This window comes from Erpetoichthys calabaricus, chromosome 18, assembly GCF_900747795.2.
Source record: "Erpetoichthys calabaricus chromosome 18, fErpCal1.3, whole genome shotgun sequence".
Lineage (NCBI taxonomy): Eukaryota > Metazoa > Chordata > Cladistia > Polypteriformes > Polypteridae > Erpetoichthys > Erpetoichthys calabaricus.
Window position 1 is genome coordinate 5681976 of NC_041411.2, and position 25409 is coordinate 5707384.

The window sequence follows — 25409 nt, forward strand, 5'->3', positions numbered from 1 at the left end:
CTTAAACCAGGGGTGTCAAACTCCAGTCCTGGAGGGCCGCAGTGGCTGCAGGTTTTCATTCTAACCATCTTCTTCATTAGTTTTTGCTGCTAATTAACTTCTATTGCCTTCATTTTAATTAACTTGATTCAGGCCCCTTAGTTGTTTCTTTTTCTTTAATTAGCTGCCAAACAATAATGAGATACAAAACAAGGTGCCACATGAACAGCTCACCCCATGGCCATCATACAATATGTGAAAATAAAGAAAGGTGGAGGTCTCAGTAAGGTTGATCTCTCAGGTCACCAAAACATTTTGACAATGTTCTTAGAAAAAAACAGAAAATCAACAGTTATGGAAATGTCTGCTATGGCAGAATGAGAGCAGAAGCAAGCCATAGAATTAAATAACGAGTTTAACAGCAAGAATTGGCTTCTCATTAAGAAACTGGTTGGAATGAAATTAGTTGGAGTTTTGAAGCCCCAATTTAACTGGTCAACTGTTGACTTGTTTCACATTGGATTTCTGTTTGGCTGTCATTTAATGAAGAAAATAATTCAGAGCATTGAATCCTTAAAAACAGAGCTATTAGAATGAAGGGAAAAAAGTTAATTAGCAGTGAAAACTGGTCACTGATTAGGAAAAGGGTTAGAATGAAAACCTGCAGCCACTGCGGCCCTCCAGGACAACAGTTTGCCACCCCCGACTTAAACCATAAGGCAGTGCGGTGAACTGTTCAAGGTTTTAAACTTCAATAAAAAAAAAAAAATGAGGTTGGGGGTTCAAATACCATTGCTGACTGTGCTGGGTGACCCTGAGCAAGTAACTTCAACTGCCTGTGCACCAACTGGCCAAAACAAAAGAAAGGGAACCTGTTGTACCTCAAATGCTGTAGGTCGCCTTGGACAGAGTTTTCACACATCAGTACATTTCAGATTTATGGACTTTTTACAACTTTTCAATTACCAATAAAACCACAAATCCAGGACTACTTTACATCATAGGGCGTATGAGGAACATGAGGGCAACCATTAAGAAGGGTATCAGGGAGGCTAAAAGAGAGTTGGACAGTAATAGCAGATAAGGCGAAAGAAGACCCTACGAGATTCTTTCAGTATTTTAGTAGTAAAACAACAGTCAAGGAGGAGGTCAAGTGCATCAGAAATAGTAAAGGGGAATAAAAGATACAGACAGTGAAATAGCGAATGCCCTAAACTTACATTTTTCTGGAGGTGTTTACAAGCGAGCAAGTGGATAACCTCAGAGCAGTAACAGGGTCTACTAAGGAGGTATTGAGGGATTTGGAAATTATAGAGGGAGAGAAGAGCTGCTCAGATTAAATAAGATGAAATCAAACAAATCACCAGGACCAGATAACATTCACTCTCGAGTTCTTAAGGAGGCTAGTGAGTACAGATATAAACCCTTGACACACGTTTTTAGGAAGTCACTGCGCACTGGAGAGATTCCGAAGGCCTGAGAAATGGCAAATGTCATCCCATTATAAAAGAAAGGGTGACTGGGCACATCCAAGCAACTATAGGCCAGTAAGCTGAACATGCATCACAGGAAAATTAATGGCAGGAATTATTAAGGATAAGATTGAGCAACACCTGCCAAGGACAGGAGTTATTCTTAACAGTCAGCATGGGTTCAGAAGACGGAGGTCGTGTTTTACTAACAGGCTGGAATTCTACGAGGAAGCAACAAAAGGATACGACCAAAGTGGAGCAGATAATTTATCTTGACTTTCAGAAAGCATTTTATAAGGTGCCACATGAGAGGTTGGGCATCAAATTAAAAGAAGTGGGAGTTTAGGATGTGGTGTGTAGATGGGTGCAGAACTGGCTCAGACACAGGAAGCAGAGGGTGATGGTGCGAGGAACCTCATCAGAATTGGCCGATGTTAAGAGTGGTGAGCAGCAGGGGGCAGTGCTGGGGCCGCTGCCATTTTTAATATATATGAATGATTTAGATAGGAATACTAATAACACGCTGGCTAAGTTTGCAGATGATACCAAGATAGGTGGATTAGCAGATAATTTGGAATCAGTTATATCATTACAGAAGGACTTGGATAGCATACAGGCTTGGGCAGATTTGTGGGAGAGGAAATTTAATGTCAGTAAATGTAAAGTATTACACATAGGAAGTAAAAATGTTTGAATACACAATGGAGGGTCAGAAAATCGAGAGTCCATCTTAGGAGAAGGATTTAGGAGTTGTAGTGGACTTTAAGCTATCAACTTCCAGACAGTGTTCAGAAGCCATTAAGGCGGCTAGCAGAATGTCAGGTTATATAGCGCCTTGATATGTGGAGTACAAGTCACAGGAGGTTCTGCTCAACCTTTACATCACACTGGTGAGGCCTCATCTGGAGTCCTGTGTGCAGTTTTGGTCTCCAGGCTACAAAAAGGACACAGCAGCGCTAGAGAAGGTCCAGAGAAGAGCAACTAGGTGGAGTCCAGGCCTACAGGGGATGAGTTATGAGGAAAGATTAAAAGAGCTAAGCCTGAACAGTTTAAGCAAAAGAAAATTAAGCGGTGACATGATTGAGGTGTTTAAAATTATGAGTTCATCAAGAACACGGGGACACAGTTAGAAACTTAAGGGTAAATTTCGCACAAACATTAGGAAGTTTTTCTTTACACAAAGAACAATAGACACTTGGAATAAGCGACCAAGTAGTGTGGTAGACAGTAAGAATTTAGGGACTTTCAAAACTCGACTTATTTTATTGGATGAAATAAGTGGATAGGACTGGCGAGCTTTGTTGGGCTGAATGGCCTGTTCTCGTCAAAAGTATTCTAATGTACACTCCACTTCTGAATACCAACAGCAAATTTACAAGAACCTAATCAGATCAGACAGGTAGTCAAACACCTGGCCCATTTTAAATTGCTGACCACTTACAAACTCTGACATTGAAGTTCATGCTATTCACCCACAGTAACAGCACAGTTATGTATTATTTATATACAGTGGGTATAGAAAAAGAAACCCCCCCCCCCCCCCCCCCTTCAAAGTAGTCCCATATATTTTGCTTTACAGCCTTAAATGAAAACACACTAACCAATATTTTTTCCAGCTTTACTTACTCAATGCAATCTCTAACATCCACGTGAAAGATACCTGCAGGAACAGTCTGGGAAACTCTGAGGGCCTTCTTAAGTCAGATTATCTCATATCTTTCCCAAAAAAATTAATTGAAAACCAAAAGGTATCCGAGCTAATCAACGAAATTACTAGAATAAATCAAGAACACACCAGGTGTCCAAATGATACGCTTCATAAGAAAAGGCAGTCTCTGCATTCAGAGCTCAACCTATTAACAACAATATTTGAAAATAAAAGAAAGACGAAGGTGTAGCAGCTCTCTTAGAAAAGAAAAAAATCAACATTTTTTGAAATGTCTGCTACTGTACAATAAAAGCAGCAACAGGCCATGAAATTAAAGAACGGGTTTAATTTACAACAAGAATCGGTGCCTAATGAAGCAACTGGTTGGAGTTTGAGGCCCAGAGTCAGTCAGTTGGTCTTCTGTTGGCTCACTCACTTCACATTTCAATTCTGTTTGGGGGCCATTTAACACTAGAATTACCAAAGCCTACGAAAAAACTCTTAGATCCGTCCCACCTTAAATCGCTTCGCACTTCTCCGTCAGCGTCTTTTGTCCTGTAAATGAGTGGATAAGCAGCAAACAGCCTGCTATAACATCCCGCCACCCCGCACAGTTTTCTCAGCTCAAGTCTGTTTACCTGCGTGTTAGTTGCTTAGAGTTGTATAGAGTGAGAAGTCAAGCAAAATGCGACCTTTTATAAATACTATATCGTTATTTGGAACACTTGCATTTCATGTGTGTTCCGTGTCTACAACGATCTATGTGAACACATCGTTAAAACAAACGTTTTTCATGTTTTAGTAATAGTTGACAAAATGTAGACATGAAGTGTATACTGTGTGAAGCCTGAATTCCAAATATCAAAGAAACACTTTCACAAAAGGTACAAATATAACAGAACAAATGCGCTTTTATTCAAAAATATAACTGCAGAAAAAGAACCCGTGTTAGGGTGCGACACTGACACGCATTTGCTATGACTGCATCGGTCGCGCAATGTTATCAACGGTTGACTGGTAATCAAAACTTCACGGGTTCGATCCCGGACAAGTCCATTTTGAGAAGGAAGCTGCTCGTATTCTTACTATTTTAGAATAAAAACATTTGATTGAGTCTGAAACAGCCGGTGTAATTTATGATACTTGGAAAGGTTAGCTCCCTCCCCCCCCCCCACCCCAATTCTCTTAGCCGCATTCACGATCCCAACCAAACCCCGCATACAGTGCTGTTTTCACATAGACGCGCTATAACAGGTCAACTTGGATCATGACAACGGTTCTACATTGGAGCAAGAATGCACTTTTGCCATCGCTGTACTTTGTACATGTACATGGGAAGCTCTGCACTCTACTTGTGACTTTACGCTGTAGGAAGTAAGTAAATAAACAAAGGTAAATAACATTCGATCTGGCTCTTACATACAAAGGACGGTGTATGTACGGACGGTGCATGTGCCCAAAACAACATTTATGTTACTTACATAAGAGCGAGATCAAATGTTATTTACCTTGAGTTATTTACTTACTTCCTACAGCGTTAAGTCACAAGTAGAGTGCAGAGCTTCCCATGTACAAAGTACAGCGATGGCAAAAGTGCATTCTTGCTCCGATGTAGAACCGTTATCATGATCCGAGTTGACCTGTTATAGTGCGTCTATGTGAAAACAGCACTGTATGCGGGGTTTGGTTGGGATCGTGAACACGGCTGAGAGAATAAAACTAAATTAAAAAAAACAAAGCTAACCTTTCCAAGTATCATAAATTACACCGGTTGTTACAGACTCAAATCAAATGTATGTTTTTATTCTAAAATAGTAAGAATACGAGCAGCTCACTTCTCAAAACGGACTCGTCTGGGATTGAACCCGTGAAGTTTTGATTACCAGTCAACAGTTGATACCGTCGCGCCACCGAAGCGGTCGTAGCAAAGGCGTGTCAATGTCGCACCCTAACGCGGGTTCTTTTTCTGTAGTTGTATTCTTGAATAGAAACGCACTTGTTCTGTTATATTTGTACCTTTTGTGAAAGCATTTTTGATATTTGGAATTCAGGCTTCACACATTAAACACTTCATGTCTACATTTTGTCAATTATTACTAAAACATGAAAAAGTTTCTGTTTTAACGATGTGTTTACATAGAATGTTGTAGACACAGAACACACATGAAATGCAAGTGTTCCAAATAACGATATAGTAGTTATAAAAGGTGTCATTTTGCTTGACTTCTCACTCTGTATAATTATTATTACTTCTCACTCTATACAACTCTAAGCAACTGACACACATGTAAACAGACTTGAGCTGAGAAAACTGTGTGGGTGGGGGGATGTGATAGCAGGCTGCTTGCCGTTTGCTGCTTATCCACACATTTACAGGACAAAAGACGCTGACGGAGAAGTGCAAAGCGATTTAAGGTGGGACGGATCTACGAGTTTTTTCGTAGGCTCTGGTAATTCTAGTGTTAAGGAAAGAAATGAAGCAATTCAGAGGAACAAATCTTAAAAAAACAAGTCAATTAAAATGAACTCAAAAGAAGCTAATTTAGCAGCAATAACTGGTCACTAATTAAGAATAGGGTTAGAATGAAAACCTACAGCCACTGCAGTCCTCCAGGTCAGGAGTTTGAGACCCCCGTTTTATACCTTGACATGTAACTATTGGAATTCAAATTAAAATGTTACGTAGAATTTCAAAGACTTTTTAGTACTGCATTTTGGCTTGTTCATTTTTCATCACTTTCCAGGTTTTTCAGTACCCATATGAACCCTGCTTGAATAAAGATGTCAATCAAATAAGTAAACGTAAAAAAACACATTGTAAAAGCAGTGGCTAAAAACTATGGAAGCATGTAAAGAAATAGTTATAAAGCAGTAGTATCACTTTAACAAACAACAATAACAAATCCACAAGGCGCACTGCTAAAGAATGACGTCACACTCCCGGGCAGCAGGTTGCTCTCCCTTACCTGACAGGCCCACTGATCCCAGCACCCAGCTTCTGTGTCCAGTTGATGTTGTACTCCTCTAAGATGGAGGTCTCCTTGCGCAAAAGAGAAACAAAATAATTGCTGACTTCATGTGTACATCCATATTAGAAGAGCAACACAACACTGGTGCAAGGAGAAGAAACAAGGTGGCAATGAAAGCAAGAACGCAGGCAGCAAATGAAACCCCATAATGAAGATCAGGCCGATGACATTTTGCAAGCTAACAGCTACACAAACATGCACCCAAAGACGACCGGCCGGCTCATGAGCAGGGCTTAGTGTGCCAACATTGGTATCTTGATAACCAAGAACAACACAAGTCTGACCACACTGCTCTTCTGTGTGGCTTCTCTACCAACCCTCATAGTTTGAAACTGTACCACTGTGCAGTTTTCATGGTCCTAGATGGATGGTCACTTTCCACTATAAGGTAAGCAGCTCACACAAAGTTCACGGCAGCTAACCCTGCAGTAACAGTAATCCCAAATTCTTCTAGAACCAGATGTGTAGGTGGGCACACCAATTGGCTAACCACCAAATTGCACACCCCCCCCCCCCCCCTTCTTTGTTAGGCCTGGCAGTTCTGTGTTTTATGCCCATGTGGTTAAGGGGGCACAATGTTTAATGAGCAAACGGACAAGCCAATGCTGGGTAGCCGGTAGCAGGAGTGTTTTTTGGATTTATGTGAATCTGAGGCTTACCACCCTTGGTCAGTGTCTTGCTGCATCTCATAACGTTTTTAGACTTGGCGTAACTTCTTAGCCCCTGGGTGTTTTGGCACTGGCTTGGAGAGGAGTTGGGGGTTCCCTTGGGGTCCATAAATATGCACTTGAGGCTTGGTCTACATAAACCTTGGCTGAAAACCTTCCCACCCAAAATTTCCCTAAAGACACACACATCACATTACAAAGCACGATTCTTGTGCGAAGTCAGTGCATCTACTTCATTTCCATAAGAGATCTCCTCCCAAACAGTGATGAGGAGACAGATTCATAGAAGCTTTTAACTAACGTGACCCACTGAATATCTGACACAAGTCTCCATTCTCAAAGGCTGCTGTCGCACAGAATAGAATGGATGATTTCAGTAATTCATGTAATTACTTTTAGCAGCTTCCAAGTTGATAACAGTGATAGTTATTGGTTAACCGAGACACCGGTGGGTGTATACAAGGCCCTAACCATAAATCCAGAGCCTTCTTTTGGTTAAGACAATGGGGAAATTCAAAAGAACGGAGTCAAGACCCTTGGAGAAAAATTGTGGACCTTTCCAAATCGAGTTACTCCTCAGGAGCCAGCTCTAAGAAGGTTCAAGGCACCACAAGCTACCGTACAATCACTCCAAGGGGCCGGTTTATACTTCACACACAGAAGGCGTACGCATCATGGCTGCCACAGGTTCCTAGTGCTCATTTGACGCATCCTCACAGTATCTATATTACTAAACGACAGTTGATTTATGCACAGTGGACGCGGTGGACGCACCGAAGCGCATGCGCACTGCGGCATGGCGCCCCAGAGTCAAACGCAGCGGCTTCCCAGAGTCAGTAGGTGGCGCCCAAACAACACAACCTGTAAACTACACTTGCTCTACTCCACTGTGCCTGGAGGCTCCCACAACGCGCTTCACACACACCAGAAGCAAAGACATCACGGCTCCACAATGAAAGAGCTCAACTAACAGAAATACAAAACGAGCCCGTATGGATAAACACAATGAACGAGCGCGCCCACAACACGCTTTTGACACAGCACAGGCAAAGGAGGCACGTATCCAAATGGAGGGAGCTCAACGATCAGTAATACAAACACGAGCCCATATGGCTATGACCTGTAAACGAGCCCGTATGGATAAAAACAATGAACCAAGGCGCCCACACAAAGAAACCGCTTTAGTTCAAATAGGGTTATTGAATTAACCCCTTAACCGCCCTCTGCCGGATATATCCGGCACCGTTGTTTTATTGCTAACGCCATACTGCCGGAATTATCCGGCACATTTGCCTGTGGTTATATGAATGCCTGGCAAGTAGTATAACTGACGGTTTGGCGTGGGTATTATTACTACGTTGTATTTCGACAAGTCTGTGGTTGTTTTGGCCGGTCATGTGACGTGATTCGCATGTAACAGCTGTGAATATGGCGAAACGTAAACGGACTTCAAGTGAGGCTTTGCAGGCGATTTTGGACAGTTCTGATCATGATTGTAGCAGTTCTGAAGAAGATTTTAGCGACAGTGATGAGCAGCAACGTGCGCTGCATGATACTGTGAATGAAGACGCATCGGATGACAGCGCTGAGTGGGTGTATCCCCAGCATCTCAGCTGGGCTGCTGCCCGTGGTGAACTACCTTTTCTGCATTTGTTTGAGGGAACGTGTGGCTTTATTGTTGATGTAAACAATTACACTGCTGAGCAGTTTTATGAGCTGTTTGTGTCACCTGATTTGATCAGACATTTTGTTCATCAGACAAATCTGTATGCAGCACAGTTTATTGAGAAAAATCCCAATTTACCTCCACATTCCCGTGTTCGTGCTTGGTTTGACACTGATGAAAACGAAATGAAAAAATTCATTGGGATTTTGATGTTGATGGGAATAATCAGAAAACCAGATATTGAGATGTACTGGTCTACAGATCCTATGTATGCAACACCTATTTTTGCAGCTGTCATGACACGTAACCGATTCTCTTTGCTGCTGAAATTCTTTCATTTGAATGACAACAGAAATGAGCCAGATAAGAAAGATCCAAACCGCGACCACTTGTTCAAGCTACGTCCTTTGATTGATCATTTATTTGAAGCATTTCAGTTGCCCTACATGCCAGGACCGTCAGTTGCAGTTGATGAAAGTTTATTGTCGTGGAAGGGCCGCTTACAGTTTCGACAGTATCTACAATTGAAAAGGGCACGGTTTGGTATCAAGATGTTTTGCTTAGCTGAGAATTCAGGTTACATTTATAGATTTCGTGTATACACTGGCAACTTGCACAACATTTAGTGGTCAATACTGATTGAATAAATGTAAAAAATGTAAAAAAAATGTAAAAAAGTAAAAAAACGAAAATTGTTCAGATTTCGCCTGGCGTGGGGAATATTTAGGGAGTTGGCGGTTAAAGGGTTAAATGGAAACTTTACCTCAGGTTTAGTTCACAGGTCGTAGGCATGGTAAAGCGTGCATGCCAGGTTGTACAGCTACCCGGACGCGACCGCCCACACCACCGCATATACCCTCCATGATATTTCATCACGCAGCAGCTTCCCACCGAGGTGCATACATACTGCGCCGTGGTGCACGCCCCAGAGTCAAACGCAGCGGCTTCCCAGAGTCAGTAGGTGGTGCCCAAACAACACAACCTGTACACTACACTTGCTCTAATCCACTGTGCCAGTAATATAGATCACATAACGGTCACAGACTCAAACCCAGCAGCTTCCCAGACGCAGTTGCTGGCACACGAACACCACAACCTGTAAACTAAACTTGCTGTGCTCCACTCTGCCAGCAGTCGGTGTCAGCAAAGGCAACAAAATCACGTCTCCACAAAACGAAACCGCTTTAGTACAGATATGCTTATTGAATTAAATGACATTTCCCCAGACACATACACCCTCCATGATATGTCATCCATCTAAATATCGGACGGAACAGAAACTGATTGCCATTCTTGGATTTACGATTCTCTAGAGAATCGCGGGCTTATTTGTGTCCTCAGAAATTAAATGAGAGTTGCAGTACCAGCAAAAAGTCGGGCTGGGCTTGGGGGCAGTGCAATAAAATTCGGAATGTGATGTCACAGTCTCCATTTACTATCTACATGTGACAGAAAGCCGCTTTGCCGATCTTCCGGGATTGATGTGCGCATTTCGATGTAGTGAAGCAAAATGCCGATATACAAATGCATTTGTGGCGCTTTTATATTCAAGTGTCACATATTCCCAATGTAATGGCACGATACATTTTAAAGGTCTCACATACCATCTTATATGCCGTCTTTTTATTGTTTTGCAGCTTCACAACAGCAACAGAATGTACGGCGGCGTATTTGAGGCACAGGGAAAGAAAAATTAAGAACAAGATGAACAGGTGTATTTTGGCTTAAATGTCGAAATGTCCTCTTTAACCTTGTAGTTTATAATTAAAGTAAACCGTCATAAACGTCATCTTAAAACCGACCCAGCTGTTAAATCGCTATAAGCTTCTGGGGCTTCCTCCTGAACTTACGACAGCAATCAAGACACACAGAACACATTACATGTATGATATTCCAGCTCTCTGCACATTTGAAATCCTCAGATTTATATTTGATATCACTTTCATGATGAAATGTGTTAAACCCACGGTTTTCAAACGGTGGTACTTCAAGTCATGCCAAGTGGTACTCGTGTGGTCCTTTATTTTCCACGAATCGATGTTGCTAGAATGTCAATATGTTGCATGTAATCATATATAGTATAAGTATACTACTGTAAATGCGTGGAAGACTCCAAGCCAGCTTTTATTAGCGTGGGCACCCATTTCCTTAATTAGTTTAATATCACTTTAACGTCATAATTATAGTCATTATAGTGACTTTTTCTTCAAAACAACACGGGTGTAAATCAACGATTCATTGACAGTGGTACTTCAGTTTACTGGTCCTAGCAGAGTGGTACTTGTTCAAAAAAGTTTGAAAACCGTGGTGTTAAACTATGTGTATTACATTTTACAGATAAGTCGTTAACTTCATTTAAATAATGAATACTTATAATAATTACAAACGTGGGGGCGGCACAGTGGCGCTGTTGTCTCCTGGGAGTCGTGTCCCTGGTGTTCCCTGCCTGGAGTTTGCATGTTCTCCTGGTGGGTTTCCTCCGTGTGCTCTGGTTTCCTTCTAAAGATACTCGGGTTTGGGGATGTGGTGACACTAAAATGACGCCAGTGTATGTGAGTGCTTATATTCACCTTGCGATGAGCTGATGCCCCATCCTGGGATTGTTTCTGCCTTAAGCCCAATGCTTGGTCCCTGGATTGCTGGATGTAATCATTAAACATCCATTCTTTACAGAGATATTGTGGTAAAGTGTCCTCAGAATTCAATGGATGTTCCAGGCAATTTACAACACGACAAAGCCGAAACCTGTTCTCACCGCGATTATCTCTCGCACTGCCACCTGGTGGATTCCTCCAGAATTAAAATAGTACAACACTTGTTGGGGCACATGTCGTGTTAAGTATAAACCCGGCCTTAAGTCGCTCAGGAATGGAGGCATAAATTAAATCCAAGGAAGGAATCAAGAACACAAAACCAAGACAACCACTAAGGAGCTGCTGAAGCATCAGGAACAGAAAGGGTCATCAGCCACCTTTAAAAGATCACCTCATAGCCAAGGTACAAGAGGCTGCTGACCAAGAAAGAATCCATTATGCCAAAATCAACATAAACAAAACTAGAGGACAGTTAGCAGTTGCTCAGCAGGACACAGGTGGAGGCTTTTGGAGGAGGTCCCTCTGGTCAGACAAAACAAATTGAACTGCTTGGCCATAATGAGATATCTGGAGGCTGAAGGGCGAGGCTCTTAATGCAAAGAGCACCAATCCCAACTGTGAAGTACAAGGGGAGGCAGCATGATGTCGTGGGAGTAAAGTGACTGGTGCACTTCTTAAAATAGATGACCTCACTTTATCTGGAAGCCATCAGGCAGAAAGCTAAAGCTTCAATGCAAAGGGGTCTTAAAACAGGAGAACGACCCCAAGTAGGCAATAATGTAATAGTATTGGAGTGACCATCACAAAGCCCTGACCTGAATCTGTGGACTGAACTGAAGAAACATGTCTGTGCAAAGAGGCCCAGAAACGTAACTCAATTACACCAGTTCTTTGAGGAGGAACAGGCCCTAAATTAGAGTAAACTATCGGGAGGAACTCGTTTTGGGCTGTGCAAAGAGTTTGCTTAGGGTTAAGCATTTTAAAGGCAACTCCACCTAAAACTAACTTGGTGTATGAAAACGTCACTTAAAATCACACACACAGTTGACAAAGCGCCAAAATAAATCATTACTTTGGAGAAAAACCCACAGAAATGAAGCATATACACTAATTGTCTTGACGATACAGTATGAGTGCAGTTTAGGACTTTTGATAGGCACTCCGATAGGACAGCAGATTTAACAGAGATGCAGAAATCCAGCTGGACTTTTGAACTTGCTGTATTTTTTTTTTTCATTACTATTTCAATTTATTAGGAGTCGGTACATTTTTGCCGACTCCAGGTACCCAAAACCGTGGACGTCCTGAACTACTCCGCCACTGGCCGGGGAGCTCCCCTCCATGGAGTTAGACGCACTGAACTAACTCTAAGAGACCCTCTGCCAAGGCAAGCTCAATACAGGAGACTGAACCAAATCTGAGAAGCAGCCGCTGCTTAAAGGAGGGAGTTTTTCAGTACACCTACCCTCTTAGGCCAGAAAGATGAACGCTTTTCCCTATGAAGTGGCAGAGGACAAAGCAAAAAGCCTAACAGCAAGGTGCGAGAGGCACCATGACAGCAAACCATGGAAAAAGGACCACGTCACAAAGAGAATGAGTGCAGTCTAACCCAAGAAAAGGCTTCCGTTTGAACTCGGAACAACAACAACAATGCACTCAACACCAGTCATCACCCTTAAAGACTTGGCATTGTGAAAATGTTTCATCTGTGCCAAGATAAATTCAAACTATAAATAGCCAGTAAACCGCTTTTGTATGTTTGTCTGTCTGGTCTTCTACTGTATGTGGATATACAACAACAACATTTATTTATATAGCACATTTTCATACAAAAAGTAGCTCAAAGTGCTTTACATAATGAAGAGAAGAAAAATAAAAGACAAAATAAGAAATTAAAATAAGACAACATTAGTTAACATAGAAAGGAGTAAGGTCCGATGGCCAGGGTGGACAAAAAAAACAAAAAAAAACTCCAGAAGGCTGGAGAAAAAAATAAAATCTGTAGGGGTTCCAGGCCACGAGACCAATCACAATCATTGGCACACAAGGAACACAATAAAAAAAGGGTCATTTAAAAAACACCACACTTTTGGTGATCTCGCACTGAAACAATGAGGTTACACCTACGCCTGATGAAGGGGCCTTAGCTGCTTCGAAAGCTTGCATTTGTAATCTATTTAGTTGGCCAATAAAATGTGTCATTTCACCCTACTTTTTCCTGTATCAATCTATGGCTAACACTCTACTGCTATGAAACAAAGAGAGAAAGCCAACATTTAACTGAAGTAAACTTAATTTGAGGGAAAAAAAATCATCTTTTTAGAAAGACATTTTGTTAAATTATTTTTATAGATTATCTTGTTTGTTAATTTATTCTTATTTTGTAACACTTTGAGATTGTTAAATATAAAGCGCAATAAAAATTATTAAAAAAATTAGTTCCTCACCAAGAAATGCTTACTTTTAGCAAAAGCCACCATGATTGGCACCCCTGCTTTGTACAACCCCAACCACCCCCCCCAACCCTGCCGGGACATTTTTATAATCTAATCTGACAAGGATGGAGGATACGGAGCAGGCAATCAGATTAGCGTTCCTCTTTACAGAATTTCTCCACATCATCCGGGGTCCTCAATGTGCTCTTGTGCCCCCCTCCTCCTCTTCAACTCACCCCACAGGATTTCGATTAGGTTTAGGTCCATGGACTGAAACGGCCATATAGAAAGCTTGACTGTGTGTCCCTTTAACCATTTTTTGGTTGATTTAGACATGTTTTGGATCGTCGTCCTGCCGTTTTAGTTTCTTGGCAGATTGAAGTTTCAAATCTCCTAGCATTTCATGAATTCCATGATGTCAAATACACAAACACGCTTACCAGGAACATGGGAGGAAAAACAACCCTGCACCATCACAGAACATCCACCATACTTGACAGTTGGGTTCAGGTTCTTTTCGGTGTGTCTGCCTTTCTTTTTACACCAAACTACCCTTAGTGTTCGATATCAAAAAGCTCCATTTTTGTTTCGTCTGACCACAGATCCACTCAAAGTCCCAGTAGCATTTAGTAAACTCCAGGCACTGATGTCTGTGGTTATAAGGACAGAAAAGTCTTTTTTTCTGGCATGTCTTCCAAATAATACATCGACACAGAGGTGGTGTCTGATGGTAGTTTTCTAAATTTGATGACCCCCGGATGTCACTTTTTGTCTGCATTTCTCCTTAGGGATTGTTTTTAAACCACATGTGGGTGCACCAGAAGCTGTGTGGCATCTTTTGGTTAAGAAAGATGAACTGATCTTGACTTTGCCGACAATGCTGTGATCGACTGAGCGAGGAGTCTGGGAGTGTCTGGGCTCGTGAGTGTCCTGATAAAAACCAAAGATCCAGACCTTTAGTGACCTCTTGGGCATGGCCATCAGCAGTGTGTCCGTCTGCGGAGAGAGTGTCGACCTTGTTGAGAGGTTTACTTACCTCAGCAGTGACATTCATGTCTCTGGTGACTCTTCCTATGAAGTCAGTAGACGGACTGGGAGAGCATGGGGGGGTCATGAGGTCACTGGAAAGGGGTGTGTGGCGCTCCCGATATCTCTATAAAGGACGAAGGTCCAAGTCTTTAGAGTCTTGGTGCTCCCAGTTTGTGAGACATGGACACTATCCAGTGACTGGAAACTCCTTCAGTACCTGTGTCTCTTCGGAGAATCCATGGGTACCGCTGGTTTGACTGTCTGTCAAGAGCGACTGGTCATGGAGTCTCGAACAAGGCACATTACCTGGTTGTGGCAGGTAGCCGGTCATTTCTGGAAGGTGGGACTGGACCGCGTGTCTTGATGGAAGGTTGCCAACCAGGATCCCGAGCCGTTTCGTCATGTGGTGGGTGTGGCAACACACTGTACCAGTGCCTGCTCCCCAAACTGACCTGACCTGTGGGTGCACAATACCCTTGGGGTCCTCTTCCAGGGAAGCTGGTAACATTTTCACCACTGCCCCGACCATTTTCAGGCAACAGCTATTTTTCATAGTCATTCTCTTACTTATTAAGCTCAACGCGCTTCTCTGTCTCATTTGAAATGTGCATTCACATATCTTCCCATGTTGATAAATAAATAAAGGGATTTGGCCCCCGGGCCACCTCATAATTACACCGCAGTGACACAGGAGGTCATGGATTACTGCGTGAAAGCTCCTACCCACATTGAAAAACAAAAAGTCACATATTAAAAGGAAAAAAAAAAAAAAAGCGTCAGTTACACTTTGTTCATAAAAATTTCTAGCAGTGCCAATAATAGTGGCACCTGTGGTTTTGTTCAAAATAATTATTCATGATGACAGATTTGAAGTAAATTTATAAGAATGTGTTTCCCCCCCCCCCAGTGTGAGATTAAAATAAGAAACCAAAACATTAAGGACCCTCCCTTTAGTCATCTTACCGAGTTGCCAAAAATTCTGGAGCAGACTGTATAAGCGGTTGTATTCCTATAATCATTATATTATCAATAAGTTGCATTCTTTATCCTAACATGAGTGGGCTTCGGTTACATTGATATAGTCTAATGGCCAGAAAACTCTCCTAAGGAGAAAGGTAAAGAAAATAAGTCATTTGCCAACACGCCATATATTAACGCAGGGTACGGGGGTCTGCTGGAGCCAATCCCAGCGAACACAGGGCGCAAGGCAGGTACAAATCCCAGGAAGGGCGCCAGCCCACCGCAGGGCGCACACACACACCAAGCCCACACTAGGAACAATTTAGGATCGCCAATGCACCTAACCTGCATGTCTTTAGACTGTGGGAGGAAACCCACGCAGACACGGAGGGGATTGGGTGTGGAACATGCAAACTCCATGCAGGGAGGACCCGGAAAGCGAACCCAGGTCTCCTTACTGCGAGGCAGCAGCGCTACCACTGTGCCACCGTGCTGCCCAAAACAAAAAGAAGTCGCCTTACCAAATTATTTCAATTACTGGCACTGCCAAAGGCATAACCAGAAATTAACCGGGTGATCAATACTTCTCCTCCAGCAGCATTGAAGAGATGGCCATGCAGTGGGCTTTCTAAGGCATGAACCGGACTTTAAGTTTAACTCGTTATAACGACAACCCCCGTTCCCCGGACTCTTTGTCGCCTACCTTGATGAATCTGTCCACATTGTTGTCCTCCGACATGGCTCTTCTTCGCTGCCCTCGCCGCCTTCGCGTGATGCGGTGTCCCGAGGTGCCTCCGCCGCCTCTGTTCAACTGGGAGCAACCCGACCTGCTCGGAGGAAATCTTCTCGTTTCCCAGCGACTAAGTGACTACTAAAGAGGACGACAGTCCATGACTCCGGTAACGCGGCGAACCCCCTCCTGCCAGCTGACCGACAGTTTGGCCAGCAAAGCGCCGCGGCTCCAACGGATGAGTGCAGCCAGCGAGGCGGCCACTGCCGCCAACATGGAGAGCCGCAGGAAGCCCGGCTGGGTGTTGGGAGAGAAGAAGCAAACGAGACCCCGCAGAGGAGATTCAGATCTCTAGATGAGGGGTGATGCGGACTCCCTCCCTCCTGGCCGGCCGGCCGGCCCACCGACTAACCGAACAGGCGGGTAATCAGTTGGCGTAACGAGGGGGACGAGGTGGCGACCAAGCAGGCAGCAAACGCACCGCGGCCGCGCTTTGTCAGGGCAAAGTACAGGAGGAAGAGGCTTGGAAAGGGGCTTAGACAGACTGTGCTTAGCGGGGGAAGCTCGTCCTCTTGGTACTCATGTCTGACAAGAAGAACAAACAAACAAAATAAAACAAGAAAACAGCAAAATACTACGACGGTGGCACAGCCTGCAGCACCAAACGACTCGAAAACCTGAAGGGATCTGAAGCGCAGGAGACACCGGGATGCAAACACACACACAGGGGACTAGCCGGCCTCACGCCGGTGTGAGAGCAACAATTTTCAGTCCGTCACAAATGAAATTAAACATAGATTTTTTTCTCTGTAAAGTTATATGTAGTTAAAAAAAGGTAAAATAATATTTTCCTGAAAATACATGCTGTCTGCTTCCCGTCAATTTAACTCTTTGAACAGGCACGACCAAGTCAGCCTTAACAGCCCTCTGACTTGACCGCCCGCCTCCCCTGTTCCCTGCAGAACGCCTCTAGTGTGGGGTCCGATGTGGTTAAAAAGCGCGTGATTGTGACGTCACTGACTTGTTACGAACGGCAAGGCGGCGGCCCAGACTGAATTTGACGGAATTTATAAACGTGTTCACCTTTTTCTTCGTCTTTTCAGACATGGCTGCATCCTAATTTGAAGAAGACCCGAAGGAAAGATTGTATAATGTACTTTGCATAAATCTCAATTTGATCTCGAGTGTTAACGTTACAAGATGAACTGCTGGGATTGCTTTGTTAGGTGTTTATTGATGTCCTATGGCATTTGGTGGCCCAATGACATCTTCATTTATCTTGTGGTTTTTGTCGAAGTCTTCCGTGTTGCGTTTTACGCCCCCCACCCCCGCTTTCCTTTTGTTACAAAAGGTATGGCCATTAGATAATAGATTATCTGATGAATCGGTTTAACCGTCTCTGTTCTCAAGTTCAGCGGTTTCATGGCGTGCCACATGGACTTGTGCCAGCTGGACGGCGCTCCTGGCAGAGGATTTTCACTTTGACAATTCAAAGGTGCCATTAAACATTCAGCAGCGTTCAATAATAACTTTAATCGGAGGGTAAGGCCGGTCAACATTTAACTCTTCTATTTCCTTTGGCAGCTGCAGCGCAACTTTAAATTCGGGGTGTACTCGGTCAACAGGCATCTCGTAGAATGGCTTTATAAGCTGCTGTTGGAGGGTGACGGAGTAGTTAAGGGCTTTGGACTTCAAACCCAGAGGTTGTGTGGCCAAGAGGTGGTCACTTCTCCTGATTGTGCTCCAATTGGAAAAACAAAGGAAATGAATCCAGTTGTTTCAAGAATGGTGTAAATCGACTGGGATAAAGGCATTAGCCAAAAAAGTATGCAACACACAAAGAGAAAAACAAAGTGCAAATGCAGCTGTATGTTAGCTACAACAGGCACCAGGGGGCACTGCAAACTTAACTTCCACCCATCTTAACAAAAGGACGTTTGTGTGTTTGTTCATTTGCAGTTACTTACGTCATTCTAACACAAGGTGTATCACATACATAGTAATAGACTTCAGTGCATTTGTCATTTCCAACAGATGGTGCATCACAAATATTTATAAGTGTCTTTTTATCCATCCATTTGCTCTCTGTCATACCAACAGCTGGCACATCAAATATTTATAGTAATGAAATGCACTGAATGTCATTTCAACAGAGATATATAGTACTAGGGTGCTGTACCGTGTTAGCCATTATGAATGTGGAGAAAAGCCAAGCAAAATGACACCTTTTACTTGCCAACTAAAAAGATTACAATATGCAAGCTTTCGAGGCAACTCAAGCCCCTTCTCCAAGCAAGATGAAGATAAATGATACATCTTGCCTGAAGAAGGGGCCCGAGTTGCCTCAAAAGCTTGCATATTGTAATCTTTTCAGTTAGCAAATAAAAGGTATCATTTTGCTTGGCTTTTCTCAACAGAGATATATGAAATGTAACAAACAGGAGGAGACTATTCAGTCCATCAAGCTCATTTATCAAATAGTTACGCTCTCTCAATATCTCATCCAGGTTCTTCCTAAAGAATGTCCAGTTCTCTGCTCCAACTTGGTACAGAGATCAAATCACAAACAATAACACTGCTCTTAAGAATCCCATACCAAATGGCATAAACAGAGACATAGGCATTGCATTAGTCATCCCAACAGACGGCACAACAAACACTAACACTGCTGTTATGAATCCCGTACCAAATGGCTTTTAACGGAGACATGCATTGCATTAGTCATTCCAACAGACGGCACATCAAACATTAAACACTGCTTTTACGAATCCTGTACCAAATGGCTTTTAACTTAGACATGCATTACATTTGTCATTCCAACAGTTGGCACAGTACAAACATTTGTAGTAATGATTTTTACTACTGATTGCAATAGATGCAGCACTGCAAACATTCACTCTGTTGGCTACTTTCAGTTAATTTCAACCCATCTTAGACGGGTAGTACAGCTAGTATTGTATATAAAAACTTGCAAGCAACTGGGCCTTGAGCCCAGATCTCGGTCTTACTTGTGAGCTTTTGACAGGACACGTGTAACGTGACTGGAGAACTCCCACCCACCCCATAATTAGGCTCTGGATCCTTCTCATGATAAACGACAACGTAGCCATGTGTCCTGGCAGACGGGAGAAGCACAGTGACAGAAAAAAAACAAACAGCGTGGCAACCTCTGCTGATAGTGAAGCACGTTGCACGGGCTGATTGCTCGTTTACCTGACCAAAGGATTGGAAGTGCAGGCTTCCCCAACCACACACAAGAACAAACCCAGTCTGTCAGGAAAAGGGCCGCGGTGACATTGGTTGGCAGTGAAGGACGTTGAAGTGACCTCGATGGGGTGACCCTTTTTTTTTTTTATATATATATATATAAAATGCAGTTCAAGGACTAGAGGTTGGAGTGTTCGATTACAAGGTTGTTATCGTAACCTGTACAGAGTCGAGAAATTCTCACTTGTGCGTGCCAATCAAAAAGCAACACATCCCCACTCTCCGATGCCATCAGTAATGAGTAGGATGTTCCTAACCTGAACTCTCTCAAACCAATGGTCAGCCTACACCAAACTGTCACCACTGAAGCTGTTGACGTTCTGCAAGCCTCCATTATTAACAACTGTTTGGTGTTCCTGTAAATGTAATATACAGGCACCCCAGCCAGAGAGTGAGGACAGACAGACAGATGGGCAGGAGACCTCAGGACACCCTGACTGATAAGTGACATCAGGTGACAAGAATACCTGATCCTCAGCAGGGGTAGCAAAGGTTTGCATCCCCGTAGAGTGCTTCGAGTAGCGAGAAAAGCGATATAAATGTGAATTATTATTATTATATTAGTGCCAGTCAGCAGGAGGCCCGAGGATCCCCTGACTGATAGGAGGCATGCAGATCTGCTGGAAGTGGGGTCTCAACACTGTTAGCTGGCGGCACACATCCTGAAAGCCCCTCACAGATAGAGGAGGACGAGGAGTCTGGATACAAGTGGAAAGTTTGATGGTTCAACTAACTGAAATTATGAGACATGGGTTGAAAGAAAAAGGGAAACCAGGAGGCAAAGGAGATGAACCATTCTGCCTAGTAAAGGCGGTTTTTGTGCTTCCATTTTATTTGCATTTAGCGTTCTCCCTGTGATCTTCCTTCTCGTATGCAACTTTGTTATCAAAGGCAACTTATTTTGGACTCTCCTGCCTTCTTGGTGTTAAATTCGGTACTTGTGTACTAAACGGACAGCAGTACCTAGTGTGTGTGTGTGTGTGTCCTGCAATAGGCTGGCGCCCTTCCCGGGATTTGTTCCTGCCTTGCACCCTGTGTTGGCTGGGATTGGCTCCCACAGACCCCCATGACCCTATGTTAGGATATGGCGGGTTGGTAAATGACTAACTGACTTCTTTACCTCTCTCCTTAGGAGGGGTTTCTGGCCATCAGACTATATCAATGTAACCAAAGCCCACTCATTCTAGTGTTGGCCTCCATGGGGGAATCGCCCCAGTTGCTTAAGTTTTGGAGTTTAAATTATTAGACTGACCTACCCCAACCACAAATACCAACGACTGACCTACCCAACCACAAATACTAACCTTAAATTTAGTGGGAGTGGAGCATAGTTGCCTATAGGTCCCTAAGGTTAGTGTAGCCTTGGGGCGCCTGATATTAAAAACGAAAATCCCATTTGCGTCACAATAATAGAAAAGGGTACTAGCCGTCTGTTTAGTACACAAGTACCTTAAATTCTTTACTCGTTATTACACTCTATAAATCACAAACCAATGTGATAAATACAAAGAAAGCAGGCTGTCCCAACACGTCAAAAATAAACAAAGCCACCAAAGCTTTACTTAGTAGGCACCACTGGGGTGCCTGAGGCGTACTGAGCTGCCCACCTTTTCAGGTGAAGGCGCCACACAATCTCCTGTTAGTGAATGTGTATGGCGAGAGGACAGCAGACAAGTTTCACTTTCCTACCAAATTACAGACCACTTTCTTGCCTTGACAACAGAACACTTACAGACGTGAAGCAACCATTCCGTCTGCATGGTAGACGTCAAGGAAGACCCCCTCAGTGGGTTACCAAGTCTACCTAAATGGCTTCACATGTGCCACCAGTTGTGGAATCTGGCCAGCGCAGCTTCTTTCAAAAAGAGCAGAGACACATATGGGGTGTTCTACACTGGCACTTTGTGCAAATGAAATTTGTCTTTAAATAAAAAGATTCAGTTTTAAAGAGGAAAAAAAAAAAACACACCTCCACATAAAGACCATTAAAACATTACACTGTGTTGCCTAAGATACTGTAAATTCTGTACAACTCCACCCAATTACTGTACCACTTGGCTTAACGTCAGTAATTCTCCAACATCCTTGGGTAGAGCCACTGGCGTCTAAGCTCAACTACCCCTCACAGCCCAGAGCACAGGCAGGTCCTGCGACACAAGTTATATTTAAAATGTGCCACATCATCAGATATAAAGAGTTAAAGGTTAAATGTGACATGAAGCCACTGGTGGGGCTCACCTTTTCATGCTGATCTAAATACCGTATTCGGTTTCTCATACAGGGATTTTGTTTGCCCCCTTGTGCCAACTCTAAGAAGTTCTACTTTGACCGTTCAGTCTTCATTTTTTAGTATCCCAAGATTTACGTTTGTCTACTGTGCCTACCTGCAATGGCAAAACAGTATGTAACCAGGATGTTAATAAAGTTAATGTCAAAATTAAAGTAAGTGTGGTTGTGACTTGTAACCCAAAACAGAGCAGGGTGGCATAAAGCCTAGCTTAACACCCGTTAGTGCTCCCTCATTGGTCCATCTTCAGGTCGATACAGGGACGGGATTGGAGGAACACACAAGTAAAAGAGAGGAGAAGGAACACACGTGGACAGAGTTGAACACCATTAAAAAGATAACTTTACCGGAACACCGAAGTGAGACACAGCAACAAGCAGACAAAAACGCTAAACTAGTAGAAGTGGCAACAAAACGCTGACAAAGACGATAAAATCTATACTATATGAAAACGAAGAAAAGACAAAAAAAAAAAAAAAAGTACAGCAAAACGCTGGTGTGCAGAGAGAGGGATAGAAAACTGACATTGTTAAACACGTTAGTGGGATGAAAGTGAACGCCATTCCCAAACAGGTACTATCGGATAGAAGGTGTCCAGCAGGGGTGAACGGAGCAAACAGGAAATAAACGAGAAGAAAGTCTGTAGGACACGAGTTCAAGTCGCTGGCGAGTTGTTTTTTTCTTTCCTGATACCAGATGGGGGTGAGAGAAGCGCCAAAGGAGAGACACAAGGAGGAAGAGTTCATCCACCCAAGGCCTGTCTGTATTTGTTTGACGTGGGGGAGGCAAGCCCCCCCTGGCGCCTAACCCAGAGTTGTGACCAGAATATTAGTAAATCTGTAACTGTACAAGAGAAAAATATTTATTAGAGTCAAAAAACACAAAATTCAATATGTAAAAGAAAAATCAATCATTTAACGGAGTAAAAAAATCATGAAATGAGAATAAAATATTGACTCTCTTACCGTTTAACTGAGGTCCACTCTGCTCGATGAGTAGTTATAAGAGACTGACTGAATGATCCATTCGTTTTAACTGACAATTCTTATAGATAAAAAAAAAATGACATTTAAACAGGAAAAAATCACATGAAAACTTAAGTGGTATGCAATGGGTCATCGTAACTCGACCTTCAACTAACAAAATCACCTAAATTTAAATATTGGTGTTATGAATAGGTCATTTTTGGGTTTTTTTTTTTTTGTTTTTTTTAATAGTTGGTTCCCGTGAAAGAAAGTTTACTCGATCAAAAATAAAAACCACAAATTTTCTTGATATTCTAGTTTATAAATTAAAAAACGGAGTAAGAATCCAAAAATCTAACATCATCACATTAAAGTTTGATAAATTCCAAAAAGAATGATACCAGACATATATATGTAGGTTTTAAAATAAGCCTGACTTAAAGTGTGACAAAAAACGTGACATAAAATCGTTGCACTTTTAGGCAGAGGATTTTATCTCTCTATTATAATAAAAAACTCCTGGGACGAGACGCGACTTTTTATCCTGCAACGAGACGCGACTTTTTCAGAGAGATACTTTTACGTCCCGTGAGATGAGACTTTGTGCCAAGAGATTTAACTACGCCGAGGGCCGGAAATAAAAGACAAAGAGTAGATGACAAAGTAGAACGTCATAAAGAGTTCAAAAACGTTGGAGCGGTACACATGCAGAGCAGGTTAGAGATAATGGAAGTATGAAAATTCCAAAGTCTCAAAAAAAGGAGAGTAAAGATCACATTAGCGCTAACAAACGGAAATTATTACTCAGTGAAATAACGGAACAGCGAAGAGAGATTGAATATATTGTTCAGATTTAAACATTAAGTTGGAGACTTGTAGATCATCTAATCCGTGTTGCTATCAGGGAAAAGTTGTGTTTCTTCCCAATGAAGAGGAGTATTCACGAGAATTAAAAGATTTGTTGTTTGATGAAAGTGAAATCCACAAACGCGAGTGGCAGAGACGCAAATCGGCTGGCAGATATTGCAAACCGGGGGGGTTGGCGAGCAGGGGGCAACGCCCCCTAGTGTGTGTGTGTGTGTGTGTATATATATTTGCAACTGGAGATCAACAAAGGGAGAAAATGAATCGCGTATCATAAAATAGTTTTTATTCCTGAGCTTTCAGCCTCTACCAGGGGCCTTCAACAGAGGATAATGCTTAGATTTACAAGAATCAAAGGCAATATATAGCAAAAATTACATAGTGGGGTTTATTGGTTGTAAAGATTTTATTATGAACATATTCTTCTTAAGTTTGCATATGCTGGATTTATAAAATAATAAAAAAAAAAAAAAAAAAAAAAAAAAAAGAAAAAAAGAAAGAAATCGCAACACGAATACATGAACATTACAACGCCGTCAGAAGAAAGTTCTCATGATCACTGATCTACACGCATACTAAATCAACAGGACATACATTTAACTGGGACGATGTACAAGAAAGATTTAAGGCCAGTACTAAAAGTGCCAGAGAGCTGGCCGAATCTTGGCTATCAAATGAGAACGCCATCAACAGACATTTGGACATAAATCCAGCATATAGTGAAGGGGTCAGTGCGGTTTTAATTTGTAACCACTATGCACCCGAGCTACGTTTGGTACCCCCAACATAGTGGGTCTGTATAGGTACTAACGGTGAGCTCACCAGTAGTGTTGAAAGGATGGCGTATAGTTTTTTTGAAATAGCTCATCATTTTTGTGTTTTATTCCGTGCTGTACACACTGTTTTGTTGTCTGTTTCTTGGTTTCAAGTAAAGAGATAGTTTTCTGTTCTTTAAACAGAGTGAAAAGGTTGGATTTGTTACGAGCCAACTGAGCTAAATGTAACTGAAAGTAAATGTAACTATTGGGTGGCGACACCAAACTAAAGAACTCGGGGTCTTGCACACTGCTTGAGAAGGAAAGGCTGTGCAAGGGGGTTACAAGTACATGGGTTTTACATTTAAAAGGGAACGTGGGATAGGCTGCTCTTGCGGTTACTGGGGCATTAAAGAAAACCAATGTTTGTTTTCAAATGATTTCTTCAAAGATATAAAAGGTCATAGTGATCCACAATATGTTCTTTAGTACAATGCGTAAAACTTTAAAAAAAACACAGCAGTCTGCATTTCCACTTAACTGTAAATCAAAGTCTAAGGGTCATTAGTTATAGTATTTTCACAGTTACATAATAATTGTGGTCTATAGAACATAAAATAAAGTTAATGGAATGTTCTGTATAATCCCAACAAGCTAACTTTGTTGTCATTATAGCTAGAGACAAGCTCAGTCTACGATCTGCAGTTGGTAAGGCACAAACCGTACAGAACACACTGAAGTGAAGCCCCTGTAAGTTCACCACAGAAAAGTCACACAACTGTTAAGTAGAGAACGCAACTGAAGTTTAACACGAGAAAGCCAAGATTGTAATGAAACGGAGAAAAAACCTTTTCTCTGCCTTTCATTCTGCGTGTGAAAGGTTTTCCTGAAATTCTGCGATTTGTTCTTTTGTGAAATTTCACTATAACTTTTTCTTTTGTTACGCGTGTGACTCATGCTGGATCCTACCTGGACAACTCAGAAACTGCTCGAGTCTGAGAACACTGGAACAGTCACCGTTTCAGGTTAACATCTTGATGTCCAGAATGCCTGCAGGCCTA

The 25409-nt window shown here is 42.5% G+C and overlaps 3 protein-coding genes across 9 annotated transcripts in view; all 3 read right to left on the minus strand.

Moving 5' to 3' along the window:
- The window catches only part of mapkapk5 (MAPK activated protein kinase 5), a 177495-nt gene extending 160564 nt beyond the window's left edge, over window positions 1-16931 (minus strand). Inside the window, exons 1-2 of one of the 4 annotated variants that reach the window (XR_007933894.1) lie at window positions 16184-16931; window positions 6066-6139 (exon numbers count right to left, since the gene is read on the minus strand). Coding sequence is in view for 1 of the 4 variants with exons in the window: in XM_028825286.2 (XP_028681119.1) it covers window positions 16184-16219 (36 nt within the window). In the remaining 3 variants the exon portion in view is untranslated. The remainder of the gene's footprint in view (window positions 1-6065; window positions 6140-16183) is intronic. The other 3 variants (XR_007933893.1, XR_007933892.1, XM_028825286.2) reach the window with 3 other exon arrangements.
- Window positions 1-25409, minus strand: part of LOC114669151 (aldehyde dehydrogenase, mitochondrial-like) — a 177465-nt gene that overhangs the window by 112419 nt on the left and 39637 nt on the right. The window lies entirely within an intron of this gene.
- Window positions 1-25409, minus strand: part of LOC114669145 (acyl-CoA dehydrogenase family member 10-like) — a 195828-nt gene that overhangs the window by 67168 nt on the left and 103251 nt on the right. The gene's annotated exons all lie outside the window — the stretch shown is intronic.